Here is an 11565-nt window from a genome sequence, read left to right as displayed (position 1 = left end):
GTGCAGTTTGTTTTGGTTCAACTAAGGGCATGGGGGCACCACATTCCAACAATAAGTAGTTTTTCACCTGAGAAAATATTTAAAATTTTTCCCTCTTTCCAATTATAGAATGCATTTCTAACATATGAGGCAGACTAACTCTGCCATGGTACGAAAAAAGCCCATTAAAATTCTACTAATCTTAACGGTATTCGCAACGACGCCTTTTTCACAAGGTGTGGAAGAATAGCTGTCATTACCACTATGCCGCTATAGTTCGTGAAGAGAACGTGGCTACATTGATTCAAGCACAATGTGCCAGGTATCAAGAGGTCTAATGATTAGTCAATAGAATGAAAAAGGTCGGTTGATATAATCTCATCTTTATGCAGGTGACTATGCAGAATTTCAGTTAATACGTCTTTTGAATAGTGCAAAGGAATAAAAGTAATGAAATGGTCACTGAAACAAGTTGAAGTAGCTTGTTATGCTAGTGCGTCAAATAAGGAGTTTACTTCTAGAGTTTACTTATGTAAACTCTAGAAGGAAGGGGATGAATCAGATTGGTCCACTTGATATTGATGGGTCAACTGTTGATGATCCTGCTCAGGTAGCTAACAAACTAAATGAATATTTTGCATCGACATTCACACATGAGGAGTTATTCAGCAAGGGGAATGCCAGAGGTGTATTCAACTCTAGCAGTAAGCTACAGAATCTTGAAATAACTGGGAGTAAAGTGGAGGAGAAACTGTTGAAGATAAACACAAGAAAGGCACCCGGGGTGGATGGGATCTATCCAGTTATATTAAAGGAGGCAGCAAAGGAAGTAAGCAAACCCTTAGCCATAATTATGAGAGCTTCCTTGGACTCAGGGGAGGTACCCATAGACTGGAAATGTGCAAATGTGACCCCAATTCACAAAGGAGGATCAAAGGCTGACACAAGTAATTATAGACCTGTGAGCTTAACTTCTGTTCCAGGAAAATTAATGGAGGCACTGGTTAAAGAAGCACTGCAGGATCATTTAGACAAGACTTCAGTTATAGCTCAGACACAGCATGGTTTTGTTAAGGGGAAGTCTTGCCTGACCAACTTGATTGGATACTATGATGCAGTCACAAAAGAACTGGATGCAGGGAATAACTTTGATATTATATACTTGGATCTTAGAAAGGCTTTTGATACTGTTGCACATGGAAGACTGCTACACAAATTGGAGCAGTGTGACATTGGAGGCAAATTGCTGCTATGGATAAAGGGGTGGTTGAGGGGGAGAAGACAGAGAGTGGTAATCAATGGACACTGCTCATCGTGGACTAATGTTATTAGTGGAGTCCCTCAGGGCTCAGTGTTGGGTCCATTATTGTTTTCTGTATTTATAAATGATATTGATGATGGTATATCAAGCTTAATGTCCAAGTTTGCAGATGATACAAAGGTTGGCAGGGTTGTCAAGGACACTACTGACACTATGCTGCTGCAACAGGATCTGGAAAGGTTGAGCAGATGGGCTGAGAGGTGGCAAATGAAGTTTAACATTGACAAATGTAAAGTACTACACATGGGAAACAGCAACCCCAGAGCAACGTATCAACTCTGTGGTACTACACTGACAGTGGTAGAGAATGAAAGGGACTTGGGGGTGATTGTGCAGGCAGATATGAAGTTCTCTGAGCAGTGCAGACGGGCTGCAAGAGTAGCTCATGGAGTATTGTCAATGATATACAGGAATTTTTCCAGCAGGGATAAGGAGGTGATTATTCCATTGTATAAGGCAATGGTCAGGCCACACCTAGAGTACTGTATACAGGTCTGGAGGCCTCATTTCAAGAAGGACGTAGAGCTGCTGGAACGAGTACAGAGAAGGGCAACGAGATTAGTGAATGGAACAAAGGGGTGCTCTTACGAAGAAAGGCTTAAGTTTTGCAAATTACAGTGTCTGGAGACTAGGCACCAGCGTGGTGATCTGATAGAGGTGTATAAAGCCTTGAATGGTTTAAGCATGCTCAATGCTGATGGGATTCTTCCTCTAGCTCAGAAAAATCACCTGAGAGGGCATAAATTCAAATTGAGGAAAGACAGATGTAGGATAGACGTGCGGAAATTTGCCTTTAGCCAGCGGGTGGTTGGTTGGTGGAACAGATTGCCATCCCTTGTGGTGGAGGTTGATAGCCTAAATAAGTTTAAGGCTCAGCTGGACAGGTATTTTGAAAGAACAGAGGGGTGAAGTGGAAGTGGGTTTTTTTTTTTTTTTTTTTTTTTCTTTTTTTGGCTGATGCTGCATAAGCTTGCTTTCTTGCATCAAATGCCTCTACTAATGCTAATGCTAATGCTAAAGGTAGTACCAAATATAGCCCAAACTAGAGAATGGTGAATTCTAGGCAATTGGACCTGATTATTTTGGCGTTATAAAACACCTGTTCCTAATGATTACTACATTGTAAATCTGTCCTACAACCATGAAAAATTGGTAACCTAAGATTTCTACAATCAACAGCCCTCACATCTAGAACAGTTAGTATAATCATCGTCTTCCCTGCACCAAGGGCAGGACACCTGAGTTCGAATCTCGTCAGTTACGCGAGGAATTTTATGAATCATTTTTGTAATGTGGCCCAGTTTGTCGCTCCCAGGAGAGGATAGTATGGCTTTTATCCCCGAGAAACTCAGGTTTTTCATCCAGCGCACAGCAAATATACCACAGGACACACGTAATTTACAAACATATATCTTCTTCTTCTTAGGAATTATTTCATTATTACAAAGGTTCTCCTCAACCTAACATCGAAGTCATTCCTTTATTCTTTTTTTTCATTTTCTTCTATCTTCCTAATCTCTATCCACCTCTTCTATTCTTAGCTACTCTCACATCCTTTATTCACATCCTTCTTAGTCTTCCTCTCTTTTCCCTTCTCCATGAAATCCATTCCATGGCTCCTCTGTGCAATGTCATCCTCCTCACATGGCCAAACCAATCCAATTTTTCTCCTCTATTTTATTAATGATGGTTTTTTTGAACATTCATTGTATTCCTTATCACGTAATTTCTAACTTTTTCAGTCCTAGACTTTCTTGCCAATCTTCACCAAAAGTCCATCTCAATGGCCAGTAGTTTATTTCTTTGTCTTTCAGTTAAGGTCCAAATCTCACATCCATATAATAAAACACTTTGTAATATTGCATTATATATTTGATGTTTAGTTTTGTTAATAATAATTTTATTCCATAGCACAGAATTAAACATTTCTATGACCTTTCTACCTTCATCCATTCTTCTCTCAATTCCTGCACAGCCAATCCATCAGACTGGATAATTGCAGACTAGGCAATCGAGCTTTCCTGAAATCCAAGCATATATCAAAATTATTTTTTGCATCATTCCTTTGTAACCACATCATAATATCCAATCAAATTTGTCAGACAAGACTTTCCCTTAACAAACCCATGCTGTCTGAATTATTGTTGCAGTCTTGTCTAGATGATCCTGCAATGCATCTTTAACCAGTGACTCCATTATTTTCCTTGGTATAGAAGTTAAACAGCTTGTAATTACTCGTGTCACCCTTAGATCCCCCCTCCTTTGTGAATTGGGGATACATTCGCACATCTCCGGCCTGTGGGGACTTCCAAAGTCCAAGGATACTCTCATTATGTTTAACTTCAACAATTTCTCCTCCACTTTGCTCTGTTATTATAAAATCATTAAGCACCCTGTTACAGTTTGATAAACTTCTGGCATTTTCCTCCCTTAACTCATGTGAATGGAGATGCAAAATATTCATTCACATTATCAGCTTTCTGAGCAAGATCATCAACAGTCGAACCATCAATATCAAGTGGACCAACTTGATTCATCCTCTTCCTTCTAAAGTTTATATAACTAAAGAAGTCCTTGCTGTTTTGCTTAACATCCTTAGCCAAAGGTTTCTTGTAATCTGCATTCGCTTGCACAACTTCCTTTGCGACTTGATTACAGACTAGCTTATATCTCTTCTTCAAATAGGCCTCTGGGGTTGGGAATGTTCATGTTCATAATGACTTCAACGATACTACACCAACCACTATAAACTTAAATAATAAATATAATAAGTAAAATGAACAGCAATTAAGCCAGATAAAACTGATAAAATAAAAGTCTGTACAATAAAATAAAATATATACAATGAAATAAAACAATGTAGATTGTGTAATAAAAGCAATAAAACACTGAAGCTTTCAGATGTGTCGGCCTCCTTTATCAACAGTAAAGCTTGTACATTAAGCTTTACTGTTGATAAAGAAGGCAGATGCCCATGAAAACTTCAGTGTTTTATCGCTTTTATCCTGGGATCTATATTGTTTAATTTCTTTGTATATATATTTTATTTTTACTTAATTGTAGAGATTGTGTATCTTATTTTCAGTTTTATCTGGCTTAATTATACTATTCATTTTACTTATTTTAAATTATTACTGTTATTCCAATTTAATTTATTTTATTATATTTAAATAAAAGTTTATAACAGTTGGTGTAGTATTGTTGAAGTCATTACGAACATAGCTTAGATCTATCATAGGCTTCCGTGTCGCCTGATATTTTATATGCATTCCATACATTTTTCTTCTATGCCACAGGTATTATTAGTTCATCTGACATCCATTTAGGCCTAAACCTTGTTTGTTATGTTATTTTGGTTTTTAGGAGCATTAGGACTAAGGCCATATTGCTCCAGGGATACGCGGTGGTCACTCCCTGACCTTTCTGCATCCTCCGTATTTGGAGGTCACGGGCTCGAACTCCAGTCTAATGAAGAAACATGTGCTACACACTGCTGCTCCTGCCCACCTGGCTACAGAAGCACCCCTAAACGGTTTTTCTTAATCGGTATGAAAAGCCTAGTAGCTTCCACAATTACTTCCTTGAATGTATCCAATTTAGAATTTGCTGTTAGTAACATCATCAGTTGGTCCTGCCACATAGAATTTAAATACTGTCTCAGACCACTGTAGTCACCTTTATGAAAGCAAAAATCCTTCCCTTTATCCGATGGTAGTTACCTCTTTGAGTAAATCCCACTTCAGCACATTGTGATCACTGCCGTGCCACCCAGTGGTTCCTTTATCTATCTGCAAATTCTTAATGCATGAAGAATCACTGCTGATAACCAGATCAAGAGTATTACTCTCTCTGGTTGCCTCGTGATTGTTTTCTACAGCAACACTGTAGAAAACAATCATCCAATAAATCCCCAAGTCTTGCTAGTGTGTGAGTGACCAACCTACAGTTCTAGGCAATATGTGGGAAGTTAAAATCCCCAATTATTAGACAATCTGATTTACTGGTCCACTCTATTTCTCTGTACAGTTGTTCGTTGTACTCATCAGAGTCATTAGGCCTATTACACACTCCTACTCCCATTTTTGCTGTCCAAGTGCTCATACCAAACTGACTCAACATTGCACTGACCATCTATGTCATTTGGATGCACTTCCTTAGCTTTTGTGTGTTTCTTAATTAACAGCATAATCCCTCCTCCCTTCCTGTACATATTGTATTCCCCACATTCCAATTCTGCACTGCTTATATCAGTGTAACACCATGTCTATGACATCCCAACAATATTTGCCTTTGATGCCTTGACCAACACTTCAAGTTCATAAAATTTATTTACTATACTTCTCGAATTGGTTTACGTGCACCTATTCTTATGCTTAGTTACTTAACACAGCCCATGTATTTATTTGTTCTGAGTTGACTCCCAATAGTCCTGGAAACCCCAGCACCCCGCTCTCCAATCTAATAGAAGCAGTGCAAGAATCACTTGCACCTCTGCCTGTAGCTACTGTTAATCTTTTAGTCTGTGAATCCCCCCCAAGCTAGCAGTTTTCCAACCCACCTAACACTGCCTCGATAGCATCAGAAAATATTCTTGCACCCCTACTATTTAAGTGTATCCCATCACTGTAGAAGCAGTCTTTCCTGTTAACAAGCACAGACCATGCTGAGAAAAATTCTACCCCATGAGACTTGCGCAATCTTTCCAGGGCCAAGTTGATTGACAAGGCTCTCATCATGTATTCCCTCCTATCATGTCTGGGCAGAATTGCAGACACTTTCAAATTTAACCATAACTCACGACTTTTTCTAAACATTGACCTATACTTGTTAAGTCTGCAGATCTCCTACTCTTAATGTCATTAGTGCCATCGTGTACAACAGTATCACCCTTTGTGCCCTTAAAAGATGATATCTGCTCTACAATTTTTGTTCCTGGCAGACATATCCTGTGACTTATTCCATGAGTAAGTCACAACCTCAAAGGATATGAGAAGTTTCAGGCTCTGTATTTTGATTCTTGTATGTTTTATAAATTTTGAGTTTTAAGAATCTGACTAAGGAGACAACATCTTTATTAAATAATCAATATTTTTCTTTGTTGTATGTATAGTGTATTTTCACTCAGCAAACTATATATCATCAATCCATGAGAAACAATGGGTGGCCATGTTACTAAAAATGAATTTTACTGAGGATGAAATTTAATTTACACATATTTTAAAATATTTTTAAAGAAAATTTATTCTAAACAAAAAAAATTAACATTTTAAATATATAACAACATCTAGTTCCATTTATAGTATATGAAACATCTTTTATTAATACATATATACTTTTGCAAATATTATTTACTATCTGTCAAAAATGACAGTTTATTATAAGTTCTGAGAGTACGGGTATAATACATGTATACATATGTATTTGAATTTCGTTTCAGTTACTAGTTGAGGGGTAATTTACTCCCAACTTTCCCACTCTTCTTCTCCCTAGGTATGAAAAAAAAAAAAAAAAAAAATGAATAAACTAAATTTATTTTGAACATGAACACCAATTTCAATAAATCAATATGTACTACATTTTCCTTAATGATCTCAAACAAAACATTTAACAAGCAATGCAAAGATTACATGTTTTAATAAATTTAATTCAGTTCTTGAATGCAGCAACTGAGCAAGTGGTGAACCACAAGTTATAAGATACTCTTTTTAATATGTAATCAACAACTAAGTCGAATACATAACAGAGCTATGATAAAATAAACAGAAATTTTATAATAATAAAATGTAATGTTTAATGCTCAAATTGGTGACCATTAGTCATAATACATAATTTTTTTCACATTTTGTCTGGATTAATTTTTCAAAACTCCTCAATAATTACCGTGTTTGAAAATACTAGGTTTACAAAAAAATATATTGTATCTTTTAGATAATTCCACGTGGGCAGAGGGTGGAAATCTGTAGAAGTGAAATCTGATGACCATGGCAGCCATTTGATAAATCTGCTATGTTATGTTCACTTTCCTGAAAATTTTTATTCCATATACTGTCAAACAGCAAGAAACTAATGAGAAGTTGGGTACAGGACACACTAGCCTGCATATAGCAAACATTTTTTTTTATTAAAACTGTGAATAGATAAAAACCATTTGGTTAATCATAAAGACTGAAATAAATGAACAATTAAATAAAAATGGTTCACACTCTCAACTCAGATGATATTGCTCCCAAAACCTCTCCACACTTTCTTTTTCCATTTGAATATGGAGATTTATACCTACAATCCACACAATTATGAAGACTAACTTGTTTGCTTAATCTGAAAAATCATGGTCTCAGAACAAATTTTGACAAGAAAATAGATAATGTCATTATTCATTAAACTCAACTTTTCCACAATTCCATACATCTGTCAAAGCCATCATCTTTCTTTTGGTGTTGATGTTATATACGCTTGTTTTCTTGTATCATTTGCCACTACTAATGAATCTTTGAAAGCTTGAACTAATTTGAGCTCAGAGTACTTGAATCTAGTGTGCTTTCATATCCTTTAAAGTCTCCAAGTCAATTTCTATGGATTTCTTAAATAACTTAGATTATCTTCATTTGTAATTGTTTTGGTCTGTTTCATCTTAGGAAATCTGCTACACACCCCCATATTTATCAAAAAACGTCTTGTTCTGTAAATTGTATTTGTTGAGGGTGCTGGAGTGACATTTGCTTTCACCCATTCTTCCTGTAAAACTTATGTCTTTGCATGTATTATGTAAAATTATACTATGTAAAAGTTTTTCAGACTCCTTTCAGAGGCCTTTGATCAATTATGTGAAATTACAATGGTAATGTCTCAATCACCTAAAGGAGAGGGGAAATGATGCTTTCAGTGGAACAAGATGCAAAAAACTATGATATGTGACATCAACAGCATCAGTGGCATAGCTAGAATTTTTGGGGCCTTATGTAAAGACTACTGAAGGTGACCTCTTCTCTGTTTTTATCAATATAAAATGTCATTGTCTTACTTGTAAAAATATTATTTATAATGTATATTTTAAATAATTCTCAACAAACCTAAACTATAAAAAAACTGTTAAAAAGTTGGCACATCAAAATAAGCAATTTAATCATTTATAATTATGCTAATTTATAAATTTGGTTTATATTTAAAAATTCATCTTCCTTGCTTTTACGTTTGAAAAATCATTAATTAGTTCTTTAAGGTACATTTTGGCAGTTTTTTTTTTTTTTTTTTTTTTTGTATTCAATAGCTAGTAAAGCAGTGAGATCATTTAATCTGGTTTGGCCTATAGAATTCTTCTGTAGTTTATTATTTTTAATCTACTAAATGATCTTTCAATACTATAACCACCATTACCATAAACGTAAGCAATAATATGTGGTGGGTCTCTACTATTACACAATAATATATTTTTTATTATTGTGTAATAGTAAAACTAACAAGAAATATATTTTTATTGGTACAAACCCATGCCCCTTCCATCCCATGGTCCTTATGCTCTGCTAATTCTTGCATCATGGTGGTTACAACTGTGAACTACATATTGCATAAATATCAAGTAATTATTCTTGTTCATATTCTCCCCCCCCCCACACACACACACCATTTAGTGATGGTGATGCTTGATTTTAAATTAAATTGAATAGTCTCAAACAGTAAATGCCATTTTAATAGGTATCAGCGTTTGTGTTCATTTGATATTCAGTAACTGGGAAACATTCATATTGATGTGTGCGATTGCTTCTTCTTTGGTCAATCTTTTAGTAAATAATACAGTAATTCTTTCTGTAATAATCACCTGCTACTTGTTGCTCTACTTATGCCTACTTTTCCTATACAAAAATATTAATTTTATTCTATTCTAAATCTCATAAGGGTTCATGTGTAAATAAACACAAGGCTACCATCAAGTGCAGAAGAACAGGGAAATCATCATGTGTTAGGGTGCAATTTCAGGATCTTTCTCTCTCTATCTCCCTCCCCCACCCCACCCCACTACCACAGAAAAGGATCTATTTAAGGTAGCCTCTCTTCTGGATTAAAAGTTTAGTTCAGAAGAGACTACACTGAAGGTTTTCATTTATGCTCATTGATTTTTTTTTATTCTCTCTCTCTCCACTGGAAACATTTCAATCTTTCATATATACACTAATATACTAGATCTCAATAAATAGATCCTAGATATAACTAATCACTAATAACAAGAGATGACTACAATTAATGAATGACATATCTAATTATTACAGCAATATGGAAAAATGCTCATTAAAAAGGCATAATTATTAGGAAAGCCAAATGATATAACCTCGATACCTCATTGGATCCAAAGGAGCCCTTGATTATTGATTTTGCAGTTTCCTCCATTTTTACAAGATCTGATTCACTAACTTCAAAGTCAAAATCCTTTTCCCAGTCATCTTCATTGCTACCATCTGAAGAATAAAAAAAAAAAAAAAAACTCCCATTCATAGTTTGTTGAAATATCTTTTTATCTTTTATATATGATATTTATTAATAAAAGCACCTTCACACTTCACAATTAAATGTAACATTCTATAATTTACTTGCTATGTGCTTCAGTGGTGTTTTAGTGGGGTAATGATCATAAGCTGTGTTAGATTATTTATATGATAGAATAAAGGTAATGGCCTTTTGTTTTCAGATCAAAGATCACAATATATTTGAATGATTTAAGGGTTTAGAATAATTGACAGAGCAACTACAGCTGTGAGATACCTACAAATTGTGTGCATTCCATGATTTATTTTGTGAGAAAAACCAAGTAACCCTTACCCAAGAGTAGTTAATTCAGCCACAGCAGAAAATAAAAATACACCATAAAAATTAACAAGTCCATAAAAATTCCTCCTCTCATGATAGGATTTGAATTGAAACCTTTTTCACATGGTGTGGAAGAATAGTAATGAATCATATTTGTTGTATCATGTTTGTACCATGTGGGAGGATGCAAATATTAGCCACTGTACTGGCTAATAGGGCATATCTAAATGTGACATGTGGTGTATTCTATTTTACTGTTTGGTATTTACTAGTCATGTCTTCAGCAAAAAAATGTCTAGACTTCTGTTAGTCTAGCAGTTAAGAGTAACAAGAGCATTTCAAATATAATATTGGAGTCAAAGGATGATCTTTTATGTGCAGGTAACATGATATGAGAAGTATAAAATGTAGAACACTACACTGCATGAATTTCGAAATAAAAACAGCTCCACCATTAAATAAATTATTTTTAAATTCATGCAGTGTACTGTTCTATCTTTTATACTTCTCACAAGAGCATTTCATTTTATATTTTAAAGTATATTTATTCATTTAAATGCTTTTCTGTATTCTCATATATTTTTCTATACCTTGAATAATTTTATCATAGCAGCATACAAGGTCATTCATTTCAATTAAACCAATCTTTTAAATCATATTATGAAAGCTTTGCTATCTGAATTAGAATTTTTGTTAAAAAAAAGTAAAAAAGAAATGGGAAATGTACAAAAGTTTTAAATATGGGCCTAGAAATTTGCCATATTTTGTGATTTTTTAAATGCTTTTAAAGTATTCCCAATGAAAGATTTAAATTTAAATTTTAAAGCTTTGCCACCAGTTTTAAAGTTTGCCACCATGACAAGGTAGAGCATCTATGCAAAAATACATGATGAACATATATGTAAAACATGACTAATCTTGCTCGGCAACAATGGAAGGTTTTTGCAGATTAATTGTTCAGCCTAGATTGTGCCCTCTCAGACTACCAACAGTTTGGATTATTGAAATGCCATCCACTGGGGAAGAAATTTGCAACCTATGCAGAATTTTTACAGGCAATAATGGTACAGATGAAATTCCCTGACTGCAGTTTCTTTTTTATGGGTATCCATGAACTCATTCTCTAACTGGATAAGTGTCTGAAGTTGTTAAATAAATCAACATAACAGCCTGTGTATCCTATTTTCTAGAAACTTCTTTCAAGAGCATACAGTTATGTATCCTATTTTTTAGACACCTCTTACAAGATTCATTTATTGATACACGGATATAATAATGCATGCATATGCACTAGTGCATTTCCCCAATGGATAGCATTTCAATAACCTAAAGAGTTGGTGGTATAGCATATAGTGTTACAGGTCAAGTGGCATTGGTAGTCTCCCCCAACTACTTTTATAGCTTTAAAGACATAATACAGACAATGTAAAGGCCAGATGAGATTAAGTTATTGTGTGATTTGCATA

The 11565-nt window shown here is 34.8% G+C and overlaps 1 protein-coding gene across 1 annotated transcript in view; it reads right to left on the bottom strand.

The window, feature by feature from the left end:
* Positions 1–6658: 6658 nt before the first annotated feature.
* The window catches only part of LOC150075373 (BSD domain-containing protein 1-like), a 97052-nt gene continuing 92145 nt past the window's right edge, over positions 6659–11565 (bottom strand). Inside the window, exons 8-9 of the mRNA XM_090388676.1 lie at positions 9632–9750; positions 6659–6786 (exon numbers count right to left, since the gene is read on the bottom strand). Of these exons, the coding sequence (XP_090244802.1) occupies positions 6757–6786; positions 9632–9750 (149 nt within the window). The 3' untranslated portion in view covers positions 6659–6756. The remainder of the gene's footprint in view (positions 6787–9631; positions 9751–11565) is intronic.

The sequence above is a fragment of the Mastigoproctus giganteus genome, chromosome 14 (genome assembly GCF_048544385.1).
Source record: "Mastigoproctus giganteus isolate SK-2022 chromosome 14, ASM4854438v1, whole genome shotgun sequence".
Taxonomy (NCBI): Eukaryota; Metazoa; Arthropoda; class Arachnida; order Uropygi; family Thelyphonidae; genus Mastigoproctus; species Mastigoproctus giganteus.
Note: the sequence above shows the minus strand (reverse complement) of the source record. Positions and strands in the feature narration are given on the sequence as shown.